General features: G+C 35.7%; 1 protein-coding gene across 1 annotated transcript in view; it reads left to right on the top strand.

Moving 5' to 3' along the window:
- The window catches only part of ATRNL1 (attractin like 1), an 807,510-nt gene that overhangs the window by 288,151 nt on the left and 493,079 nt on the right, over positions 1 to 26,280 (top strand). The window contains exons 23-24 of the mRNA XM_070363366.1: positions 5,689 to 5,767; positions 7,651 to 7,808. Coding sequence (XP_070219467.1) covers positions 5,689 to 5,767; positions 7,651 to 7,808 — 237 coding nt within the window. The remainder of the gene's footprint in view (positions 1 to 5,688; positions 5,768 to 7,650; positions 7,809 to 26,280) is intronic.

Raw genomic sequence — 26,280 nt, 5'->3', positions numbered from 1 at the left:
GAACCACATGCTTTTTGTTTGTTTGTTCTTAACTGATGTCAGATGCCTACACTATGCTTGATTTTTCAGTGCTTTCTGTCTAGTCGAGACAGAAACAGGTCATTTGGGCAGTAACATTAAATACAGATCAAGTATATTGGATGCATGTTATACTCTCTTTCCCTTAAGGGAGTGGTCATTGGCCATATTGGTCTTTCTGATATAGAGCTGTGCTCTCTTGGGTGAGCTGCTGACCTTGGTAGAGTGAAATTGTTCTTTTTATGCATTATATTGTAGCTACTCTCAGTTTTGCATTTAATTTTTGTACTGCAACTTCTTAACTGGATTTTGGTCTGCTCATAACGGTAATTTGGTCCATAGATCATTGTTAAATTGGTGTTTTTGTCAGGGATGAGGGCTAGGACTTCCTATTACACTGTTTTGCTGATGTCACTCTTTCTGTAGTGCTTCATTCTAACTATACATTAATTCAGCTTATTAAGCCCATGTCATGTTTTTTAATAGTTTTTTGAATAGGTGAAACCTCAAAATGTATCCTGACACTTGCAAGCTTCTTTCCTCTAAATTGTTTTACCTAACTTGCCAGCAAACAGTGTAATTGCTTAAATTTTCATTTTTCAGTAAATTAGATCTCTCTTTCCCCAAAATAGAGAAGTTCGTTTTATGTTCCTCCTTAGTCCTTAGGTTTTAAGGAATGCCTACATTTTGGGGATTATATTTAATGTTTTGACTTTTCCTGGAGTAGGAAATGGCAATACACTCCAGTATAACAAGTTGCATTTTATAGTTATTTTTTCACACTGAGTATTTTTAAAAACAAAACATTTTATTATTAAAATAAAAAACTTTGTATAAAGTTTTGATTTTTAAATAAGGACTTTAGAAGATATTTTCTTTACATGATAATACTCTTCACTGATGGCGTGCATTTTTATGAAGACATTAATAATACGTCAGAATCTACAATTTTAGTATAATGAGTGTTTTAATAAATGCATTGTAAACACTGTAGACTTTTTTATCGTAGTAAAGCATACATGAAGTAATATTTATATTTTAACCATTTTTAAGTGTACAGTTTCATGGCATTTAAGTAAATTTACAATGCTATACAACCATCACCACAATCCATTATCAGAATATTTCATCAGTCCAAGTAGGATCTCTGTTTCCATTAAGCAATAACTCTCTATTGAGTTATTATTGGGAAACCCCTACTCCCATTATTGGGAAACCTTTATTCTACTTTCAGTCTCTATATTCCAGGTACCTCATGTGTGTAATCATGTAACATTTTTACTTCTATTTCTGATGTATTTCATGTAGCTCAATGTTTCAGTGTTTCCAATGTTCATCCATATTGTTGCACGAATCAGAATTTTATTCATAAATAGTAATTCCAAATTTGTGGAGTTCATTGAGGATATAAGAAATTTAATATAAGTGGGATATCTGGCTCACAATGTAGGTGTGAACAGTACTTCTCTCCAATATTATCCGTGCTGCTGCTGCTAAGTCGCTTCAGTCGTGTCCAACTCTGTGCAACCCCACAGACAGCAGCCCACTAAGCTCCTCTGTCCCTGGGATTCTCCAGGCAAGAACACTGGAGTGGGTTGCCATTATCATGCTGCTGCTGCTAAGTCACTTCAGTCGTGTCCGACTCTGTGTGACCCCATAGACGGCAGCCCACCAGGCTCCCCTGTCCCTGGGATTCTCCAGGCAAGAATACTGGAGAGGGTTGCCATTTCCTTCTCCAGTGCAGGAAAGTGAAAAGTGAAAGTGAAGTCGCTCAGTCGTGCCCGACTCTTCGCGACCCCATGGACTGCAGCCCACCAGGCTTCTCCGTCCATGGGATTTTCCAGGCAAGAGTATGTGGTGTCATACAAATAAGCTCAGATTAGCCATAATTCTAGTTTGTTTCTCTCTTGACTATTCTCTCCTCTTTCAAGTCCCAGAAATCCTTGAGTTCTTACAGTATCACAGCTTTCAGTTTCACTTGCTGCTGTTTTGTTCAGTTGAAACCAAGAGCCCAGACACATGTTTTGAGAAACTGATGGACACTAAACTATCATATCTTAGTACCGCTAAGAATGCTTGTAACATCATTACAAGTAGTTTATAATTACATATATATCTATGCATATGATTTATAATTAAAGAGAAATGCAACTTGGAACAATTTCTGAAATTAACATGTATTGTTAGTCTGGGCCTCTTCTACAAAAATGAAGTACTTTCATTTTTATGCATTTATTACATTTTGAAAACAAATTTAATTCTAACATACTATATATCATCTTCAACCAAGGCTTTCATGTTAACAATTTCTGGAGTAGTTTCTTGTATAATATGATCTTGCTGAACTTAACCATGTCTAACAACAATGTTCTAAATGACTAATTTTTTCATTTACTGCGGTAGTCACAGTATTCTTGGAGTCCAGCATATTTTCCTTGACCTTAAATATATTTTATAGGGCTTTAGTTATAGTACCATATATTCAGTAATGCCTTAACATGAGAGGATGAAGTAAAATTTCAAGAAAAGTTCTATAGTTTTCTATATCAGTTGGAAATTTTGTGTGACCTTTTTTAGTAATAATAGCAGTTATTCTCAAATTTTCCTGACACAAAATAAGACACACACAATTACTAAGATGCAGTTTCATGATAAAAATAGATTTAAGCTTTCTTAGGGGTGCACTGTTTCTACTATGTTTTGTTTTCATAGAAAACAACTTTTTTTTTGACTAGTTGATTAATAATAAAGAAAGTCAGCCTTTCTCAAAGGTCAGCAGTCATGCCTTCTTTCTGAGTTCTCTAGTAAAAAGGAAGATGAAAAAGGAGAAGGAAAAGAAGAAATCCTGTGTCCTCAGACCTAATAATATCAACAACACGACCATTATTAGCACGGTGGCCTGAAACCATAATAAGTTTTTTGAGAAATTATCGTGTTTCATTTTCTCCAAAAAGTCTTTAGGGAAGTCATGATATTCCCATTTTAGAGACTGTTGTTGTTTAGTTGCTCAGTCATGTCCAATATTTTTGTGACCCCATGCACTGGGGCCTCTCTATGGGATTTCCCAGGCAAGAATACTGAAGGGGACTGCCATTTTCTTCTCCAGGGGATCTTCTCGACCCAGGGATCGAACCTCCATCCCCTGCATTGGAAGTCAGATTCTTTACCACTGAGCTACCAGAGAAGCCCATTTTAGAGATAAGAAAGCTAATTTTCAGGAAGGATAAGGGTGAAAAGAAAAGTGAAGTTGCTCAGTCGTGTCTGACTCTTTGCAACCCCATGGACTGTAGCCCTCCAGGCTCCTTCGTCCATGGGATTCTCCAGGCAAGAATACTGGAGTGGGTTGCCATTTCCTTCTCCAGGGGATCTTCCCGAACCAGGGATCCAACCCAGGTCTCCCACATTTCAGGCAGACGCTTTAACCTCTGAGCCACCAGGGAAGCCCCAAGGATAAGGGTAGCTCTCTCTAAATCAATACGCATGTACATTAAAGGTCTAAGATTTGAACCCAAGCTCATCCGACTCAACAGTGAATACTCTGCAAATTCACTTCATTGCCTCATGAACACGATTTAATTAATATGAAGCAGTGATTGGTTTTTGGGTCTGGTTAGTTCATTATTGATGGAGTAAATCAGTATTTATTACCAAAGAAATTTTTTCTTTTCATATCTGGGTTCTCCTTAATGCAGCATTGTAAGTATGATGAAATAGATGTTATTACCACACCTGAATAATGCAGTCTGTTAGACAGATTTATTTGCACACGGACAAAAGCTTTTTGCATTTATTACTTGAGTCATTAATATTGGCATTATTTTTGAATCAGTGTCATCTGTTTTCATATCTTTAAAAAGTGGAAAGATCTTAAGAAGTTTGAAAGTTTTGTGGTACATATTAGAGAATATTTTAATAGCTTACCAATAGAACTCAGTAAATTAACTTCCTTCTTATGTTTGTGGCCAGTTACAAAAATGACTCTGATGGATAATATAATGCCCTTCTCAAATACTGTATATTTTTAAACTCCAAGCCTTGTTTTTCTTTGATCACTTCAAATTCTCCGATGTTATCTCTTCAGTAGTAATGAGCACTACCCTGAAAAGTCTATGTGGCAAAATTGTTCAGCCTTACTACCACACATTTTATTTTGTAGGCTCTTTCAAGATGACTATTCCTGTTGAGTGTATATTTGCTTCCTGGAAACTTTGAAGAGAGTATCTTTCAATGATTATGGAGCATTGTTAGTACTTTTTAATAGAGGCCCAGCTGTCCCTGTCTCTATGGCAGTCACTTAGAGTAGTTTTTGCTGCTGCTGCTGCTAAGTCGCTTCAGTCGCATCCGACTCTGTGCGACCCCATAGACGGCAGCCCACCAGGCTCCCCCGTTCCTGGGATTCTCCAGGCAAGAACACTGGAGTGGATTGCCATTTCCTTCCCCAATGTGTGAAAGTGAAAAGTGAAAGTGAAGTCGCTCAGTCGTGTCCGACTCTTAGCGACCCCATGGACTGCAGCCTCCCAGGCTCCTCCGTCCATGGGGTTTTCCAGGCAAGAGTGCTGGAGTGGGGTGCCATTGCCTTCTCCGAGAGTAGTTTTTATTTGAGGTTAGATAATTGGGTCTTGGTGTATCATTTACGGGGAATGACTGTCACACATCACCCAGCAGCCCTTGCCTTTTATCATGCTTCCTCTTACTCCTCCCATATCAGGGAAGAACCAGGTCCTTCTGTCAGTTTCTTCCTAACACTATTTCTATCAGATATGGGGCACTTAATTGCTTATAGACTTACTTTCTCTAAGAGCCACTCAGAAAATTGGCAATATGTTTTCTATTGGCTTTCTTATTCTTATTTAGAAAAAGTTGTAATATCAAGGTACTAATTTTAATTATTTTAGTAGCTAGGTCTCAGTAACACAGCTTTTTCTAAGAGTCTCTGTATATTTAAAACACAGCAAAGCACACTCAATATCTGTAGCTAAAGCTATTCAATATGACTGTCTTTCTATTCTTTTCTGCAAGTCCTGATAGTTATAATCATATGTAATTTTTGTTCTTCGTCTCTTGGAGTAGGATAATAGCAAATAACATTTAAAGAAATCTCTTGGGTATTTGCTTCTGTGCAATTAAATTAATGACAAGATGCAGGTTGATCAATATAAAATTCTTCAGTGCTCCTCTCTACAGATGTTTATATGACTTGATCCCCTTTTTCCCCAAGTAGGTTTATGACTTTTACCTCTAAGTTTTACATTTCAAGTTTTTTTTTTTTTCCACCGAAAATGTGTATATACTAATACTATATGCAGCTAACATGAAATCTTTCAACAAAACAATCATCCATTTCTGTGAAATAACTTTGGACTAGCCAAACCCATACCATTTAGATATTAACTACAGGTAAGCCAAGAAAATCAAAACACAGGTATTGAATTATAGCAGCCTCTGGCTACATGTGGAAGACTAGGTTACAGTAAGAAAGATAAATGGAAACTTTAAATATACCTTTGAATTTATCACCTTTTTTTTTCATTAAAAAAGTATAATTGGCATCTACACTTTCTCGCTTAATGTTCACAGTTAGAGAAACACAGCATGGACATAATTAAAACATTAAAGGTAACATCTAGTATACTTCTGTTTTTTTAATCTTCATGTTTTCTTTCTTGGTAGTCAAACAAAAATTTGGATATTTCAATTAATGCATCAAACAACTTTAATCTCAACATTACATGGTCGGTTGGTTCAACAGGTAAGAGAATTTTGTTGACCTGTGTCTTTTACTTCTGTTCCTATATGTAAGGTTTCTAATACGACCTTTCTACTGTTAACTTAAATAATTGAGATAAAAATATTATATGCCAGAATCTTTGTGCTGTTTTAGGTAAAACTATTAAGTAGCGTTATTAATAAAGTATCAATATTCTGTTAACTTTCTCCCTAATTCAGTTAATATTAGGTGGATAACAGATATTTTACACTACTTTTTTTATGGCAGTGTTATGAATTCCTGTGATTTTAATTAAGACAAATTACTTCTTTAATGACTAAAGAGACTGACATTTCAATTATTTGATTCACCATTGAAGCTATAAGTTTAATAACTTTAATATTGATATAAAACAACAAATTGTCTGTGTATGTTGGTAAATTACCAACTTACCTATTACCTTTAAGCTTGAATTTATACCCCCTACCATTGTTGGGTTTGGTTCTGAGAGAGGGTTAAAAAACCCTACACTTAATATTTCTTCCATAATAAGGTTTATAAATTGAAATTGCTAACTTTTAAGAAATACAAAAAGTACAAATCTGTATGTTGGATTATGAAAAAGTATGCTTGCTGTCTTAAAGAAATGCTGTATTTCTACTTTCTATATAAAGGGTATATACTGTTGCGTAAAAATACTGTAAACTTTTAAAGAAAATATAGGAATCTTTAGAAATCCATATTTGATTTCTTAAAGTTAAATCACGTGCTATTTTAATAAGTATTAATAGAATAATAGAAACATAATTCAAATGAGAAGGGGTCTTTGCAATTCCAGTTTTTATATTACATATATAAGAATTGAAAACTTTAGATACGTATGTACATATTTTGTTACAATAGTATAAACATATAGTAAAATCTTGGCACTGTAAGTTTCATTAACTATGAATTCATGATAACTTGTACTGTTAATTTGAAATTCTGTATAACAAATTGACCCTACAAGAGTTTTAAAACTTGGCAACAAAAATATATAAAACCTCAGTTACCACTTTAGAGCAGTGCCTTCAGTATGCAAGAGATTACTTGTAACTTTCAGATTCTCAAGACCAGGTCTTAGATATTTTGATTTATTAGTTTTGGAAGATGTCACCAAGAAACCTGCATTTTAAAAAAGCATTCATAATAATTTTGGAACAGATGAGCGGTTAGCAAATAATTCAGTTGCTCAGTACCCTAACTATTCTTAACCCTTTCTTCCATTTGGTTAATTTCAGTAAATATTTATTGAGTACTCAATATGTGCTTAACTAATTGAATTTTTAGCTCATGTTTTAAATTATATCTTCTTTCCACTTTATTCAAAGTAGTGATGGTTCAACACGTGGTAAACAAAAAAAAAATTGATTTCTTTTCCGTTTTTTAATTGGATTGAGACATATTTTGTTTTGAAAGGCTCTGTGGAGAAATAAGTAGCAAAATATCAGTTCCTGAAGCTATGTATTACTTGAGTTCCAAAGAGGACTTTACTGTTTAGTAGCTACAAACTTGAGGCACATGTCTTCATCTTTCTGAGGCTCAGTTTCCAATTTGAAAAACAGAGATGGAATACCTATGGAATAAAGTTTTTATTAGAAGAGAATGTAAAGCCTCTAAGCCAGTTCCTAGTATGTAACACTTAAAATAATTGGTATTATTTTAAAAAATAGTTTTTATACTAAATCTGTTTCCATTATATTTATGACAAATCTTATTTCTTCCTTGTCATTCTAAATTATAAACATGAGTTAATTTGGATAGTTATGTCCTTATAAACACAGTTACAAAAATTAAGTAAATATCATATATATGTAAGTGTTACATTAATAAAGATATGTTTCCTTAATATGAATTATTTAAATTTGTTATTATTTACATTTTAGCTGGAACAATATCTGGAGAGGAGACTCCTATAGTTTCCAAGACTAATATAAAAGAATACAGAGATAGTTTTTCCTATGAAAAATTTAACTTTAGAAGCAATCCAAACATTACATTCTATGTATACGTCAGCAACTTTTCATGGCCTATTAAAATACAGGTAAGTGTTAATAGTACTTAATCTAATGAACACTGAATATTTTCATATGAAAAAGAATGCTGTTTTTGTTCAAAGAGGTGATAAAGGTTTCTATATTTTGCACAATGTGAAGCATGTATTGATCCTTCATAAAAAGGATACAGTGGGTGTCTGTGTTGATTAATGTCTTCGTAAAAAATATTTGAACAAATAACATTGAATATGTACTAATAAGTATGGACATGAGTTTGGATAAACTCCGGGAGTTGGTGATGGACACGGAGGCCTGGCGTGCTGCGATTCATGGGGTCGCAAAGAGTCGGATACAACTGAGCAACTGAACTGAACTGAACTGAATAAGTATGTACTAATTTTTCAATGTGATTATATTCTTAAAAAATGTATCAGAACTTGAAATAACTATGACATTTATATCTTCTGATTAATTTCATTCTTTGAGGGTTAGATAGGTATTGTTTTCTTACAATGCCTCTTGAAATCATTGACTGTTTTTAGCAATATTTATTTTATATTGAACATAATTCAAATCATCATGAAAAATTTAGAACTAGCAGTACCTTACAGTTAGTTCTTTAAGGCTCACTACTTCTCACTACTGATTTCTTTATGTACTCTGTATATGTTATATATTTTATTTTTATTGTGTTTAGTGATAGACTGCTAAAGGCTTCTGATTTATTGCTAGGGACATTTAGGTTATTCTTACTATCTTAAAATAGTCAAGGTGTGTATTCTTAATTTATTCTTTTATGAAAGAAATATCTACGTGTTAAAATGTTTAGATTTATTTATTCATTCTTTTATGATTGTATGATTAGATTGAGTTCAGATTAGTTTATTAAATAGCTCATATGTGCCAAACCCTGTGCTGAGCTGTTATGTTTTGTTATCTTTAAAAAAATTACAGATAATTTATTCTTTTTTATTAATAAATGACCATTTTTTATTTGTGACTAGAAAATTCTTACATGCTTTATCAATTTCTATGTGATTTGCGGAAAGACAGAGTGACTTTTAAAAATTGTATATTTGCTTGAAAAATTTTGATTTGTAAGGTTGATTTCATGTCTAAATTGAGGAAATTACTTACTTGTTCAAGAAATATTGGTATAAATTACTACTTAGTAAGTAGTAATGATAATTAATTTGATAAATTTACTTCTTTATTGTGATTGAATTAGATGTTAATATAGTAAAAAAATGCCAGAAATGTTTTCTTATGGGTTTTAGAATTTTGACCTTTAGGATGCTGGAGGTATCATTTTATTTTTATGATTTATATAGAAATATTAATCAGATTTCATTTGTTTTATTCAGATTATGATTGAAGGTGACAAAAGGCTCATCCATGAGCTTATTAAATAGTAATTAAAATTGAAAGAATTGCTATATTTCTGATTGTTTCCTGCCCTTTATTTCATGGCTATCTAATTATATTTTATTTTTAAGCAAATTACACACTTTAGAATGTTCATGAATATTTAATGATTAGAAATTAACTTTCTAAATTGGATTTTCTTTTGAGATCATACTAGTAATGTGTTCTGGAAGCCAAACCAGAATTTCTGTAGTGAATTTAAAATATCCCACTTTCCCAAAGTAATAAAATGTTGAAAATAACTGTGATGGTCAAGATAAGTACATCCTAATTCCTACTCTTTGAGTAAAATCATTATATCAATCCTGTGGAATATGTTATGTTACTATTAAGGCTTAAGAGTATGTGTGTATGTTTATACAACTATAATAAACTTTGTTTTTAAGTGTAAAATGGTAAAATTATTTTAATTGAGATCCGTTTGCTAATAGAATTGAGCTACACTGATTTATTTTTGAATGGTCAGCCAATCTTGATAATAAGGGGTAAGCTCCACTTAGTCATTTTGTATTACAACTTTAATATATTGCTGGATTCAACGTGTTGAAATTTACAAATTTTTATGCCTATGTTTTTGGGGCAAATTAGTTTGTAGTTTTGTATTCATGCAGTCTTACTAACTTTGTAGGATGGTACTACTGGCGTTACAAAGTAAATTGGGATGTGTTCTTTCTTCTGTAATTTTCTAAAGCTATTGATATAAAATGTCTATGTTTTTAAATTTGTGTTAGAATTCAACATTGAGTTTATTTGAAATTGAGATTTTCTTTGTTGAAATGTTTTAACTACAAATTGAATCTTGTGGATTGAGAACTTTTCTGGTTATCTCTATTTTTCTTGAGTGAACTGTATCAGTTTATGTCTCTCAGTTGTATATTTCCCATTTTGGCTATTTTGTGTAATTTGTTGGCAAAAGATTTTTCATAATATTCACATATTACGCACTGATATCACCTAATTCCTGAAACTGATAATTAGTTTCCACGTTCTCATTTTTTCTTTTCTTGTTCAGTCTGGCTAAAGAGTTAGCAAGTTCATTTACTTTTCTTTTATTTCATTAATTACTTCTTTTAAACTATTCCTTTTCTTGTGCTTCCTTGACACTCATTTGCTCTTCTTTTTCTGTTTTCTTCAGGTAGGTAAATGCTTTCTAATTTTCTTTTTGATTTCTTCCTTGATCAGTGGGGTATTTAGAAGTGAGATACTGTATTACCAACTATTTAGAGAATGTCTAGAAGTGCTTCTGTCACATGTTGAATTTTTAAAGATTTGTCAAGACTTATTTTATGGTTCAAAGTGTTTGACAGAATAATGGCTCCGCAAAGGTGATCACATTCTAATCTCTGGTACCTATGTAAATATTATCTTACGTGGACAGAAGACTTGAAGATGTGATTAAGTTTGGTACATTAGGACGATTACTCCAAGTTACTGAGGTGGACCCAACCTAACTACATGAGTCCTTATTATGACCTTTATTTGGCTGAGATCAGGGTCAGAGGGTGATATGCCCATGGGAGAATGGTCAGACCAGAACAACGTTGCTTGGTTGGAATATGAGAGGAAGGGGACTCGAGCCAAGAATATAGACTCTAGAAGCTAGAAAAGTTGAGGAAACAGATTCGTCATTAGAGCCTCTAAAAAGAAATGTGGTTCTGCTGACACTTTGATTTTAGTCCACTGAAACTTCTGTCAGAGTTCTTACATACAGACATGAGATAGTAAATGTGATTTGTCTTAAGCCACTACGACTGCTCTTATTGGTTACTCAGCAATAGAAATGTTCACTTGATCTCTCCAGTTTTCTTGAAGAGATCTCTAGTTTTCCCGTTCTGTTGTTTTCCTCTACTTTTTTGAATTGTTCACTTAAGAAGGCCTTCTTATCTCTCCTTACTAATCTGTGGAATTCTGCATTCACTTGGGTATGTCTTTCCCTCTCTCCCTTGCTTTTCACTTCTCTTCTGTCCTCAGCTATTTGTAATGCTCCTCGGACAACCGCTTTGCCTTCTTCCATTTCTTGTTCTTTGGGATGGTTTTGGTCACTGCTTCCTTTACAGTGTTACAAATCTCCGTTCATAGTTCTTCAGGCACTCTGTCTATCAGATCTAACCCCTTGAATCTGTTCGTCACCTCCACTGTATAATCATAAGAGATTTGCTTTAGGTCATACTTGTTTAGCCTAATGGTTTTCCCTACTTTCTTCAATTTAAGCCTGAATTTTGCAGTAAGGAGCTAATAATCTGAGCCACAGTCAGCTCCAGGTCTTGTTTTTGCTTCTCCATCTTCGGGTGCAAAGAATATAATCTACCTAATTTTGGTATTGACCATTTGGCGATGTCCATAAATAGAGTTGTCTCTTGTGTTGTTGGAAGAGGGTGTTTGCTATGACCAGTGCATTCTGTTGGCAAGACTCTGTTAGCCTTTGCCCTGCTTCATTTTGACTCCAGGACCAAACTTGCCAGTTACTCCAGCTATCTTTTAACTTCCTACTTTTGCATTCCAGCCCCCTATGGTGAAAAGGACATCTTTTTTTTGGTGTTAGTTCTAGAAGGTCTTATAGGTCTTCATAGAACCAGTCAACTCAGCTTCTTTGGCATCAGCAGTTGGAGCATAGACTTGGATTACTGTGATGTTGAATGGTTTGCCTTGGAAATGAACTGAGATCATTCTGTCATTTTTGAGATTGCACCCAAGTACTGCATTTCAGACTCTTTTGTTGACCATGAGGGCGACTCCATTTCTTCTAAATTAATCCTAAAGGAAATTAGCCCTGAATATTCATTGGAAGGACTGATGTTGAAGCTGAAGCTCCAGCACTTTGGCCACGTGATGCACAGAGCAACTCATTGGAAAAGACCCTGATTCTGGGAAAGATTGAAGGCAAAAGGAGAAGAGGGCGGCAGAGGATGAGATAGCTAGATAGCATCACCAACTCAGTGGATATGAATTAGAGGAAATTCCACAGATAGTGAAGGACAGTGAAGCCCGGCATGCTGCGGTCCATGGGGTCGCAAAGAGTTGGGTGCAACTTAGCGACTGAACAACAGCAGCAGCAATAGAAAATGAATAAACCTAATGTCCTAGTCCATTGGGCAGCTATGAAAAAATACCATTGACTAAGTAGCTTATAAACAACAGAAATTCTTTATTCACCATTCTGGAGGTGGGAAGTCCAAGATCAAAGCACCAGAATGGAGTGGTCAGGTTTTGGTGATGATTCCTGTGCCCTCACATAAGGGAAGGTGATGGGGAGCTCCGTGGGACCTCTTTTATAGGAGCACTAACCCCATCCATGACCACCCACCCTCATGACCAATCCACTCTCATGACCTGTCTAATCATCTTCCAAAGATCGTATCACCTGGATATGAATCTATTTTGGTCAATGTTCCTGGGGCAGTTGCAAACGTCCTTTGCTCTTATTGAGTGAAGCTTCTACAGAGATCAGTTGGGTCAACTTTTTCAAGTTGTCTAGTGTCCACGTCGATGTTCTGTCAGTTTGAAGAATAAGTGTTGCAATCTCTGACTGTGATTTTAGATTAGGTTATTTGTTCTTCTAGCAATTTTTACTTCATGTATTTTGAAACTCTCTTACTTAGATAGATAAATGTTTAGTGTTTTTAATGTCTTCTTGATGAATCGATGACTTGACCTCTTTATTATTAGGAAATTGGTTTCTGAATCCCTGGTAATATTCTTTGCTTCAAAATTTATTTTGCCAAATATAAAAAGTATAGTCACTCCAGCTTTTAAAAAATATTACTAGAATGCTGTGTCATTTTTTCATCCTTCTACTTTAACCTATTTGTGTTTTTATATTTAAAGTAGATTATTTTAGACAGCATATAGTTATGTCTTTTTTTATCCAATCCTTATCCATGTGCATGTAATGTATATATATATTTATAGGCATACCTCATTGTACTGTGCTTTCTTTTATTGCATTTTGCAGACATTATGTTTCTTATGAATTGAAGTTTTTGGCAACAATGAATTGAGAAAGTCTGCAGATGCCATTTTTCAAAAAGCATTTCCTCACTCTGTGTCTCTGTGTCACATTTTGGTAATTCTCATATTTCAAATTTTTTCACTGTTATTAGTTATATGATCTGTGTTCAGTCATCTTTAATGTTAGTTGCTGCTGCTGCTAAGTCGCTTCGGTCGTGTCTGACTCTGTGCGACCCCATAGACAGCAGTCCTCCAGGCTCCCCTGTCCCTGGGACTCTCTAGGCAAGAACACTGAAGTGGGTTGCCATTTCCTTCTCCAGTGCATGAAAGTGAAAAGTCAAAATAAAGTCGCTCAGTCGTGTCCAACTCTTAGTGACCCCATGGACTGCAGCCCACCAGGCTCTGCCGTCCATGGATTTTCCAGGCAAGAGTACTGGAGTGGGGTGCCATTGCCTTCTCCATTAATGTTAGTACTAGGATTCACTGAAGGCTCAGGTGATGGCTAGTACTTTACAGCAATAAATATTTTTTTTAATTTAGCTATGTACATTTTTTTAGGTTAGTGCTATTGTACACTTGGTAGACTATACTATAGTACAAATATAATTTTTATATGCACTAAAAAACAAAAAAAAATGATGTGAAATGCTTTATTGCAATATTTGCCTTATTTCAGTGGTCCTGAACTGAACCTAGAGTATCTTTGGGATATTACTGTATATTTTGGGGTTTAAATCTAACATATCATTATTTGTTTTCTATTTTTCTGATTTGTCCATTGTTTGTTCTTTCCTTTATTGTGCTTATTCTTCTGAATTTAACATTTTTTTCTTGATTTAATTTTAGTGTTGGCTTATTAGCTGCAATTCTACCTTGTGTTATTTTAGTGGGTATTTTGTAACATTTTATACATCTTAAACTTTTTATTGTCTATGTTTAAGTAATATTATATCACTCATTTCTTTGTGTGCATTAACCTTAAAGCAGTCTGCTTTTATTTCCTTCCCCCTGTTGAATCTATTTTATTGCTTCATATTTTATAAAACTCTTGCTATACTTTTACTAGTTTTGCTACAGTCAGATTTATTCAGAGATATTAAAAGTAAGAAAACATTTTCTCTTTTACCTACATACTTATTGTGTCCAGCATTCATCATTTCTTTTTTTTTTTTGTAAATCCAGACTTTTAAAGATTTTATTTCATATTGGAATATGGTAGACAAAAAATGTTGTGTTAGTTTCAGGTATACAGCAAAGTGATTCAGTTCATACACATGTATCTATTCTTTTTCAAATTCTTGTCCCATTTAGGCTACTACAGAATATTGAGCAGCTTCCCTGTGCTATACAGTAGGTATTTGTTGATTATCTGTTTTAAGTATAGCAGTGTTTACTATCATTTCCTACAATCTAAGCTGTTGCTGCTGCTGCTAAGTCGCTTCAGTTGTGTCCGACTCTGTGCGACCCCATAGACGGCAGCCCACCAGGCTCCCCCGTCCCTGGGATTCTCCAGGCAAGAACACTGGAGTGGGTTGCCATTTCCTTCTCCAATGCATGAAAGTGAAAAGTGAAAGCGAAGTCACTCAGTCGTATCCGACTCTTAGCGACCCCATTGCCTGCAGCCCACCAGGCTCCTCCGCCCATGGTATTTTCCAGGCAAGAGTACTGGAGTGGGGTGCCATTGCCTTCTCCGAGGGACATACTTTAATACTCAGTGCAGATCTGCTGGCAGTACATTATATCTGCTCGAATATCTGGAAAAAAAAATTTTACTTCCGTAGGGCTTTGACAAATTTTAAATTGTAGCCTTTTCCTGTCACTATTTTTGTGTATTATCTCTTGGTTTCCATTGTTACCAATGAGAAATCGATGTTTAACCTTATTGGTCCTTTGTGTGTAATGACTTTTTTCTCTTTCCATCTGCATTAAAAATTTTTTCCTCTTTGTCACTGATTTTGGCCAATTTGATTATAATGTGCATAGGTGTGAGTTTTTGTTTTATGTTTCTTGTGCATGAGATTTATTGACATTCTTAAATTTATGAAGTTGTAGTTTTCATGAAATTTAGAAAATATTAAGCCATTATTTCTTGATTTTCTCCCACTTCTCTCTTTTGTTTAGGAATTCTAACAATATTGTATTAAACTGTTTGAAATTGTTTTTTGCTCACTAATTCTTGTTTTTATTTCTTACTCATTCTGTGTTTCACTTTGGATATTTTTGTTACCTGTATCTTCAAGTTCATGAATCTTGTCTTCTATAGTATCCAATCACACCCAGTGTATCTTATCTATGATCTCAGACATATATAATGTTTCTATTTCAAGAATGTTTCTACTTAACAGGGTCCATCAATTTTCTGCCTTCTTTAGTTATGGAATTACAGTTATTATAACTCTTTTAATGTCCTTGTCTGCACATTCTGTGATTTGTGTCATTTCTGAGTTTTTTCAGTTGATTTATTTTTCTCTTCCTTATGGGTAATATTTTGATTAGTTGCCAGACATTCTGATTTTTAGTTTTTTGGGTGTTTATCAATTTTGATAGGTAAGTTTTACCTTTGTTCTGCAATAGAGTTAACTTGCTTCGAAATGTTGATCTTTTCAAGACTTTTTTTTTTTCTTTAATAGACCAGAAGAAAGCATAATTTAGTCTAGGGTTAATCTTTCCATTCATGAGGCACTACCCATAGGGGTACTCTACTCTATGACACATGAATTACAGGTTATCTTCCATGGTTGGAGCATGAACTGTTCCCAACCCTATCTGAGTTGTGAGGATTTTTCTCTCTGCTCCTTTCACATGGTCCTTTCCCCAGCCTTGTATAGTCTTTTCTGCAGTAAGTAGCATTTGAAAGTGAAAAAGGAGAGTGAAAAAGTTGACTTAAAACTCAACATTTAGAAAACTAAAATCATGGCATCCAGTCCCATCACTTCATGGCAAGTAGATGGGGAAACAGTGACAGACTGTCTTTTTGGGCTTCAAAATCACTGCAGATGGTGACTGCAGCCATCAAATTAAAAGATGCTTGCTCCTTGGAAGAAAAGCTATGACCAACCTAGACAGCATATTAAAAAGCAGAGGCATTACTTTACCAACAAACGTCTGTCTAGTCAAAGCTATAGTTTTTCTAGTAGTCTTGCATGGATGTGAGAGTTGGACTGTGAAGAAAGCTGAGTGCCGAAGAATTGATGGTTTTGAACTGTGGTATTAAAGAAGACTCCTGAGAGTCCCTTGGACTGCAAGGACATCTAACCAGTCAATCCTAAAGGATATCAGTCCTGAATATTCATTGGAAGGACTGATGCTAAAGCTGAAACTGCAATACTTTGGCCACCTGATGTGAAGAACTGACTCATTTGAAAAGACCCTGATGCTGGGAAAGATTGAAGGTGGGAGGAGAAGGGGACAACGGAGGATGAGATAGCTGGATGGCATCACCAACTCAATGGACATGAGTTTGAGTAACCTCCATGAGTTGGTGAGGGACAGGGAAGCCTGGTATGCTGCAGTTCATGGGGTTGCAAAGAGCTGGACATGACTGAGCGTCTTCACTTTCACTTTTCACTTTCATGCTCTGGAGAAGGAAATGGCAGCCCACTCCCGTGTTCTTGCCTGGAGAATCCCAGGGATGGGGGAGCCTGGTGGGCTGCCGTCTATGGGGTCGCACAGAGTCGGACACGAATGAAGTGACTTAGCAGCAGAGAGCCACAATAATCTGTGGCATTCAAAGGCTTACATCATTTTTCTCCTTTTGGAAATCTTTGTCTTATATTACTTAATATCCAGTATCTGAACAGCAGTGTTTTGTATAATTGGTCTGCTTTACTAGTTGTTTTGGCAGAAGGACAAGTCCATTCCCTGATACTCCCTTTTGAAAGAAAGTAGAAAGCCTACATATAATTTTCAGTTCATATAGTAATTGGATTAATATGATAGCGATACATGATGACTGTTAACTATATAAGTTTTATGCTTTTACTGATAAATTGCTTAATTTATAGTTTGAATTTAAGTTTTCAAATACTTTTCAGATAAATGACATTTTATAGACATGTATCAATATATTTTAAGTTTCATAAGGAAATACTATTGCAAATTCCAGCAAGCTGCAAGTTATGAAAAAGTTTACAATCCATAGATGAAATCGTTCATCAAGTATTTATAATCTACACTCTATGGAAGCAGTTATTTTGAAAAGTGGCTGAAAGTAAAAAGTGAAAAGATCCAATTCCTATTTAAAAATATCCATGAGACCACGAGGCACCAAGAATTCTCTGTCCAAAGACATACGTCACTGTTTTATTTTCACAGAATTTTATCAGTGATGCATCAAACAAGCAGCAATAGTTTCTGATAAAAAATTTTTAATTTTTATGATTGTTTTTACTTAATTAATGTAGTTTAATATTTGCTTTAGTTGACTTGTTACACAGGGAGAGAAATTAGTGTATATAGCTAAAAGTAAGTATTTCATGTTATTTTAGAATTTCTGCTTGTAATTTAATTCTTTTTTATATGCTATAGCATAAAAGATGTATGAAGAGTTTAATATTTAATTGTTGTTTGCATAACAGGACATCTTCGTACCATATCCTTTTTGCAAGCCAAACCTTTCATATAGATTTTGCTTTAATTATTGTTGATAGTTTTTAAATATGTTTATGTGGTACTTTTTTATATTACAGTTCTTTTGAGTACTTTCAGTTATAATGTTTCTATGTATGTTTAAACACATTTAACAGATCACAATTTTAAAAGTATTACATAAATAAGGAGACACTTTAACTGATATGTAAGAAAGTAGACAAGTACTTCATCTGGTTTGATCCGATTTGGATCTAATTTTGCTTTTATTGAGAAAAAGCAGTAGCGTGATGATAGAATTTTGTATATTTCTGAAAAATTAAGAAAATAAAGAGGATTGATAATAATTGTTTCTCAGTATCTTCTGTATTTAATCCGTCAAAGGCTAATATAAAGTAGTGCTTCCTACGGAAATGGCGAATATTGTACATTTATATAAATTTTTGGCTATACTATCCAACAGACAGAGAAGGCATGGCACCCCACTCCAGTACTCTTGCCTGGAAAATCCCATGGATGGAGGAGCCTGGTGGGCTGCAGGCCATGGGGTTGCTACAAGTCAGACTCGACTGAACGACTTCACTTTCACTTTTCACTTTCATGCACTGGAGAAGGATATGGAAACCCACTCCAGTGTTCTTGCCTGGAGAATTCCAGGGACAGGGGAGCCTGGTGGGCTGCTATCTATGGGGTCGCATAGAGTCGGACACAACTGAAGTGACTTAGCACTTATCATCCAACAGATGTTTCTTAAGTTTCAGTCACACACAGGATATTTTGCTAGGGGATGAAATAGTACTGAAAGTATTCTCCACTGTCAAGTAGCTCAAAAAATGTTAATCATCATTGTCTTCAGCTCAGTTCAGTCTCTCAGTTGTGTCCTACTCTTTGTGACCCCATGAATCGAAGCACGCCAGGCCTCCCTGTCCATCACCAACTCCCGGAGTTCACCCAGACTCACGTCCATCGAGTCAGTGATGCCATCCAGCCATCTCATCCTCTGTCATCCCCTTCTCCTCCTGCCCCCAATCCCTCCCAGCATCAGAGTCTTTTCCAATGAGTCAACTCTTTGCATGAGGTGGCCAAAGTACTGGAGTTTCAGCTTTAGCATCATTCCTTCCAAAGAAATCCCAGGGCTGATCTCCTTCAGAATGGACTGGTTGGATCTCCTTGCAGTCCAAGGGACTCTCAAGAGTCTTCTCCAACATCACAGTTCAAAAGCATCAATTCTTCGGCGCTCAGCTTTCTTCACAATCCAACTCTCACATCCATACGTGACCACTGGAAAAACCATAGCCTTGACTAGATGAACCTTTGTTGGCAAAGTAATGTCTCTACTTTTGCATATGCTATCTAGGTTGGTCATATCTTTCCTTCCAAGGTGTAAGCGTCTTTTAATTTTATGGCTGCAGTCACCATCTACAGTGATTTTGGAGCCCAGAAAAATAAAGTCTGACCCTCTTTCCACTGTTTCCCCATCTATTTTCCATGAAGTGATGGTAGTAATCCTAAAGTAGTCTAAGGTGTCAGCATATCAATGACATGGCAAATGTAACAAATATTAAGTCTCTTAATGTTATGACTTCTAGGGTAAATCTAAAGAAGAATAAAGTAAAGACTGAAATAACAAGTTGATTGAGAAGAGTTGATGAATAGAAATGTTTTAAGAGCTCACAGGAATGTGTGAAAAGAGAAAAAAGGTACATAATAAAGGGTTCAAATAAAAATTAAATAGTAAAATGAAAATACAAGCCTAGCTATATCAGTAACTATATTAAATGTAAGTAGACTAAATATACCAAGAAGAAGCCTAAATGTGTCATATATGGTTGAAAAAATACTAATAATTTTTAAAGGAGGCACACTTTAGATATAATGATTCAAAATGATTGGAAGTAAAATTATACCAAAATTATTCTAGACAAAAAGAAAACTGAATCATACAAAGCGCACTTTAAAGCAAGATTCATTGCTAGAGTTAAAGAGGTATGTTTCACCAAGATGAAGAGGTAACAGAACCACTGAAGAGATGGCACAATCCTGAATCTGTATGTGCCTAAAAGGTAGCTTCTGAATGTATGAAATTAATGAAAACAGATTGCTATTTAACAATCCAGTGTAGTACTTAATTGTTGTTGTTTAGTCTCTATGTCATGTTTGATTCTTTGCAATTGCATGGATTGTAGCTGGCCAGGCTCCTCTGTCCATGGAACTTTTCAGGCAAAAATACTGGAGTGGGTTGCCATTTTCTCTTACAGGGGATCTTCCCAATTCAGAAATTGAACCTGCGTCTCCTGCATTGGGCAGGAGGATTCTTTATGAACTGATGAGAAAATTTTAAAGTGGTTGTTTGGATGGGAATATTATAGTATTATTTTCAATATTCTCTTTTAAAGGATAATTTTAAGCAGAAATTGATGACATCTTTGCCACTTACTATTTGTAAGGCCTCCCCAGACAGCCATTTTGCTTTTTTGCATTTCTTTTCCATGGGGATAGTCCTGATCCCTGTCTCCTATACAATGTCACGAACCTCTGTCCATAATTCATCAGGCACTCTATCTATCAGATCTAGTCCCTTAAATCCATTTCTCACTTCCACTGTATAATCATAAGGGATTTGATTTAGGTCATACCTGAATGGTCTAGTGGTTTTCCCTACTTTCTTCAATTTAAGTCTGAATTTGGCAATAAGGAGTTTATGATCTGAGCCACAGTCAGCTCCCAGTCTTGTTTTTGCTGACGGTATAGAGCTTCTCCATCTTTGGCTGCAAAGAATATAATCAGTCTGGTTTTGATGTTGGCCATCTGGTGACGTCCATTTGTAGAGTCTTCTCTTGTGTTGTTGCAAGAGGGTGTTTGCTATGACCAGTGCATTCTCTTGGCAAAACTCTATTAGCCTTTGCCCTGCTTCATTCCATATTCCAAGGCCAAATTTGCCTGTTACTCCAGGTGTTTCTTGACTTCCTACTTTTGCGTTCCAGTCCCCTATAATGAAAAGGACATCTTTTTTGGGTGTTAGTTCTAAAAGGTCTTGTAGATCTTCGTAGAACCGTTCAATTTCAGCTTCTTCAGCATTACTGGTTGGGGCATAGACTTGGATTAGTGTGATATTGAATGGTTTGCCTTGGAAACGAACAGAGATCATTCTGTCATTTTTGAGATTGCATCCAAGTACTGCATTTCCGGACTCTTTTGTTGACCATGATGGCTACTCCATTTCTTCTAAGGGTTTCCTGCCTGCAAGTAGATATAATGGTCATCTGAGTTAAATTCACCCATTCTAGTCCATTTTAGTTCGCTGATTGCTAGAGTGTCGACATTCACTCTTGCCATCTCCTGTTTGACCACTTCTAATTTGCCTTGATTCATGGACCTAACATTCCAAGTTCCTAGGCAATATTGCTCTTTACAGCATCGGACCTTGCTTCTATCACCAGTCACATCCACAGCTGGATATTGTTTTTGCTTTGGCTCCATCCCTTCATTCTTTCTGGAGACCTTACAAATAACTGTGAAAAGAAGAGAAGCAAAAAGCAAAGGAGAAAAGGAAAGATATAAGCATCTGAGTGCAGAGTTCCAAAGAATAGCAAGAAGAGATAAGAAAGCCTTCCACAGTGATCAATGCAAAGAAATAGAGGAAGACAACAGAGTGGGAAAGACTAGCGATCTCTTCAAGAAACTTAAAGATACCAAGGGAACATTTCATGCAAAGATGGGCTCAATAAAGGACAGAAATGGTATGGACCTAATAGAAGCAGAAGATATTAAGAAGAGGTGGCAAGAATACACAGAAGAACTGTACAAAAGAGATCTTCACAACCAAGATAATCATGATGGTGTGATCACTCACCTAAGAGCCAGACATACTAGAATGTGAAGTCAAATGGGCCTTAGGAAGCATCACTACAAACAAAGCTAGTGGAGGTGATGGAATTCCCATTGAGCTATTTCAAATCCTGAAAGATGATGCTGTGAAAGTGCTGCACTCAATATGCCAGCAAATTTGGAAAACTCAGCAGTGGCCACAGAACTGGAAACGGTCAGTTTTCATTCCAATCCCAAAGAAAGGCAATGCCAAAGAATGCTCAAACTACTGCACAATTGCTCTCATCTCACACACTGGTAAAGTAATGCTCAGAATTCTCCAAGCTAGGCTTCAGCAATACGTGAACTTCCAGATGTTCAAGCTGGTTTTAGAAAAGGCAGAGGAACCAGAGATCAAATTTCCAACATCCACTGGATCATCGAAAAATCAAGAGAGTTCCAGAAAAACATCTATTTCTGCTTTATTGACTATGCCAAAGCTTTTGACTGTGTGGATCACAATAAACTGTGGAAAGTTCTGAAAGAGATGGGAATACCAGACCCCTGACCTGCTTCTAGAGAAACCTATATGCAGGTCAGGAAGCAACAGTTAGAACTGGACATGGAACAACAGACTTGATCTAAATAGGAAAAGGAGTACGTCAAGGCTGTATATTGTCACCCTGCTTATTTAACTTATATGCAGAGTACATCATGAGAAACGTTGGGCTGGAAGAAGCACAAGCTGGAATCAAGGTTGCCAGGAGAAATATCAATCACCTCAGATATGCAGATGACACCACCCTTATGGCAAAAAGTGAAGAGGAAGCCTCTTGATGAAAGTGAAAGTGGAGAGTGAAAAAGTTGGCTTAAAGCTCAACATTCAGAAAATGAAGATCATGGCACCTGGTCCCGTCACTTCATGGGAAATATGTGGAAACAGTGTCAGACTTTATTTTTCTGGGCTCCAAAATCACTGAAGATGGTGATTGCAGCCATGAAATTAAAAGACACTTACTCCTTGGAGGGAAAGTTATGACCAACCTAGATAGCATATTCAAAAGCAGAGACATTACTTTGCAAACAAAGGTCCTTCTAGTCAAGGCTATGGTTTTTCCAGTAGTCATGTATGGATGTGAGAGTTGGACTGTGAAGAAAACTGACTGTGAAGAATTGATGCTTTTGAACTGTGATGTTGGAGAAGACTCTTGAGAGTGCAAGGAGATCCAACCAGTCCATTCTAAAGGAGATCGGTCCTGGGTGTTCTTTGGAAGGAATGATGCTAAAGCTGAAACTCCAGTACTTTGGCCACCTCATGCAAAGAGTTGACTCATTGGAAAAGACTCTGATGCTGGGAGGGATTAGGGGCAGGAGGAGAAGGGGACGACAGAGGATGAGATGGCTGGATGGCATCACCAACTCGATGGATGTGAATTTGAGTGAAATCTGGGAGTTGGTGATGGACAGGGAGGCCTGGCATGCTGCGATTCATGGGGTCACAAAGAGTCTGACACGACTGAGTGACTGAACTGAACTTGCCACTTACTGGAGCACAAATTTCTTTGGATATATACATCTATAGTTTAAAAAAGCAGAAAACAGACTATAAGGACGATTAGAAGCCAATTCTCAAATTCCAGAAAATTTTCACCTTTCTCAGTTGCTATAATGATAGGCTGCTACCATTTATATGTATTATGTCATGTATTTTGGAAATCAGACAGCTAGTATGTAGCAAGCAGCTTTAAGCCATACCAGTCAGTTTGTCAGTGATAATGTCCTCATTACCATGCCAATGGATCCTGCTTAGTCCTTATGCTATTCAGGTCTCCGTAGCATTTCTCACTGATTTCTTTTTTTCATTCTGAACTACTTTTTTCTCTGATTTCTGTTAAATCTGTCCATCCCCCATTTGTGACTTCAGTTAAGCTATTCCTTTGCCTTTGCTTTAGTTATCTCATCTATAAAATAAAGACGGTAGTGCTTACATCATAGGGTTATCATGATAATTAAACAACATAATTATGTAAAATAGAACCCTGCCTGTACTACAGTAAATAATTGCAGTAAGCAGCAGATAGATGATCATTTTCTCCCTCCTCAGCACCATTATCATCACTGTTATGTAAGAGTGTTTTTAATCTTCTTATCATATATCTCACCTGTTTAAGTTCTTCTACGATTTCTCATACCATTTAAGATAAATGGTATTTATTTTACTTGTCTATAGTAGGTTGGTATCTTACAACAAAAAGTAGTACAACAATTATGCCTGCTTATATAACAGTTGAAAATGAAATAGTTTATTTTAAATAATTTAGTTTAATTCACTTTTTTTAGCTTCTTAAGATTGGAGTTTAGATCACTGATTTTTGAACTTTCTTCTTTTATATGCCTCTGATACTATATGTTAACCTCAATGCATTGCTTTAGACACATTCCACAAATTTTGAAAACTTTTATGTTCATTTTCATTCACCCCCAAGTATTTCTTAATTTCCCTTGTGATATACTCTTTGACTCCTGAGTCGTTTAAAGTTGTCTTAATTCTCAAATACTTTGGTTTTTTCCATGTGTGACCCTCTTATTATTTCCTAATTTAATTTTCTCTGTGGCCAGGGAAAACTATTTATGATTTTAATCTTTTATATTTATTGGCTTTGAGTTTGGTTGTTTACCTTTTGCCCAGAATATGGCTGCTTTTGCTGAAAATTCATATCTATTTAGAGAAACAAGTGCACTTTTCAATATTTTGTTATTCTTTAAATGTTAGTTGAGTATTTGGTGGATAATATTGTTCAGTATTCTGTACCCTTATTTTCTTTCACCCTTTTCTGTCAATTATTGAGTATGTTTTTGGAATTGCCAACTATATTTGGTGATTTTTTTCAGTTTCTTATTTCAGTACTCTCCGATTTTCTTTTTAATTCTTTGCAATTGCACTCTTTCCTACAGATATTTACTTTGGCTAATATTCCTGCTGTATTGACCCTTTTATTGTTATAACATCTCTTTATTTTATTATCTCTAATTCTTGCCATACCAAGGTAACTTGCAGTTCCAGCGTCTGTCTACTCTCTTTTTTGGTTTGTTTCTGTTGATGACTTTTCTTGTCTTAACTTCCTAACTATTGCTTAGCCTTTGTCCCAGTGCAGATATAACCTCCTCGTATACATGACTCTTCTCTTAAACTGGCAGATTCTTCAGCATATCACATTTTGTTGTAATTATGGTTTCACTCCAGTTCAGCTCAGTTCAGTCGCTCAGTCACGTCCAAATCTTTTATCCCCTATTAGCGTCAGAACTCTGTTACAATAGAAACTGTCCTCATTGCTTAGGTGAAGTAATTCAATGAATAGTTTTTAAATTAAGAGATGAGTAATCTATTTCTCCCGAGGGAGAAATCACAGCAAGTCTACATAGAGAGGGTTTGGAGAAAATGGAATCCTCTTACACTGTTGGTGGGAATGCAAATTGATACTACCACTATGGAGAACAGCATGGAGATTCCTTAAAAAGCTAGGAATAAAGTAACCACATGTGGATTCTTATAAAACAAAACCAAACCTTTTTTTTTTTCCTCCAAAAATGAAATTGTATAGTAGTTTTATTAGAGAAAATCTTTTGTAAGGAGTAGAAACTGTCTCTGATAACAGGCAGATGGAAAATATATTGTTAGCATAACATGGTACTTACAATGTGAAGCAGGGAATAAGTAATCCAGTTTGCAATAGACAGAAAGCTCTTAGTCCTAGAAGCTTTCAGTTCTGTGAAGCGCTTTACATTCTTGCCTAGTCATGGCTACTGTAGTGAGTGAAGTCTCATGGCTTTTTCTGTTCCTCCATATTACTCAGTCAGGATCTGAGAACCACAGGTGAGTGAGTCTGGATCTGAGAATCACAGGTGAGTGAGTCTGGCCAGTTTAGGTTACCCGGCTATTCCATCGTTGTACCGGAGGGTGGGAGAAAAAAGATTTCCCAAAAGAGGTTTTTAGCTTCTATACTGGAATATATGAGACTAGAGTGCACTCCCTCAGTAAGAAAACAAAGGTTTGAATAAAATAATTCCTTGTTTGGGGCAGGAGGTTTTTTCTAGTGACCAGAAATCAACAAATATATGCTATCGTAGGTGACCTTGCTCAAAATATATAATTATCTAGGGAATGAAAGTGTCTTTCTGAAATTGATATTTGCCTATATTAGGAAAATATTACATATTTCACTGAGGAAATTATACGATTGTTATTGAAGTGAGAAAAGAGACTTCCTGTATTTTTAAAATACACAGGAAGTATATTAATTTTAATTTTAATTAACCTGGAGCAAGGTAAATTATATATAATATTTTTTTTTATCACTGCTGGTCTTCTGTGAATGTTTTTATCTACCTCTCCAGGTGACAGTTGCTTACTTTCTTCATGGTGCTATAGAGTAGGTACTGAGAACACAGATCCTAAATCAGACTATACCTTTACATTTTCCATTTTCGAGCTGTATGATTGGGAAGGAGTCTTTTTTAAGTGTCAGTACTTCAGTTTCTTCATTTGCAAAACTGGAAATGATAATAGAGTCTGCCTTTATTAGTTTTCTTGCTAAATAGCATTTAGCCACAAACTTATCAGCTGAAGACAACATCCATGTAGAGCATCAGTTTTAGGGTCAAGCTCGTTCCTCTGCTCAGTGTTTCCCCAGGTGTAGTCACGGTGTCTGCCAGGCTCTTATCTGTGCCCAGATGTTTTGGCAGAATTCGGTT

The sequence above is a fragment of the Bos mutus genome, chromosome 26, assembly GCF_027580195.1.
Source record: "Bos mutus isolate GX-2022 chromosome 26, NWIPB_WYAK_1.1, whole genome shotgun sequence".
NCBI classification, from domain to species: Eukaryota; Metazoa; Chordata; class Mammalia; order Artiodactyla; family Bovidae; genus Bos; species Bos mutus.
The sequence above is the reverse complement of the archived record's forward strand: the minus strand, read 5'-3'. Positions and strand labels throughout refer to the sequence as shown.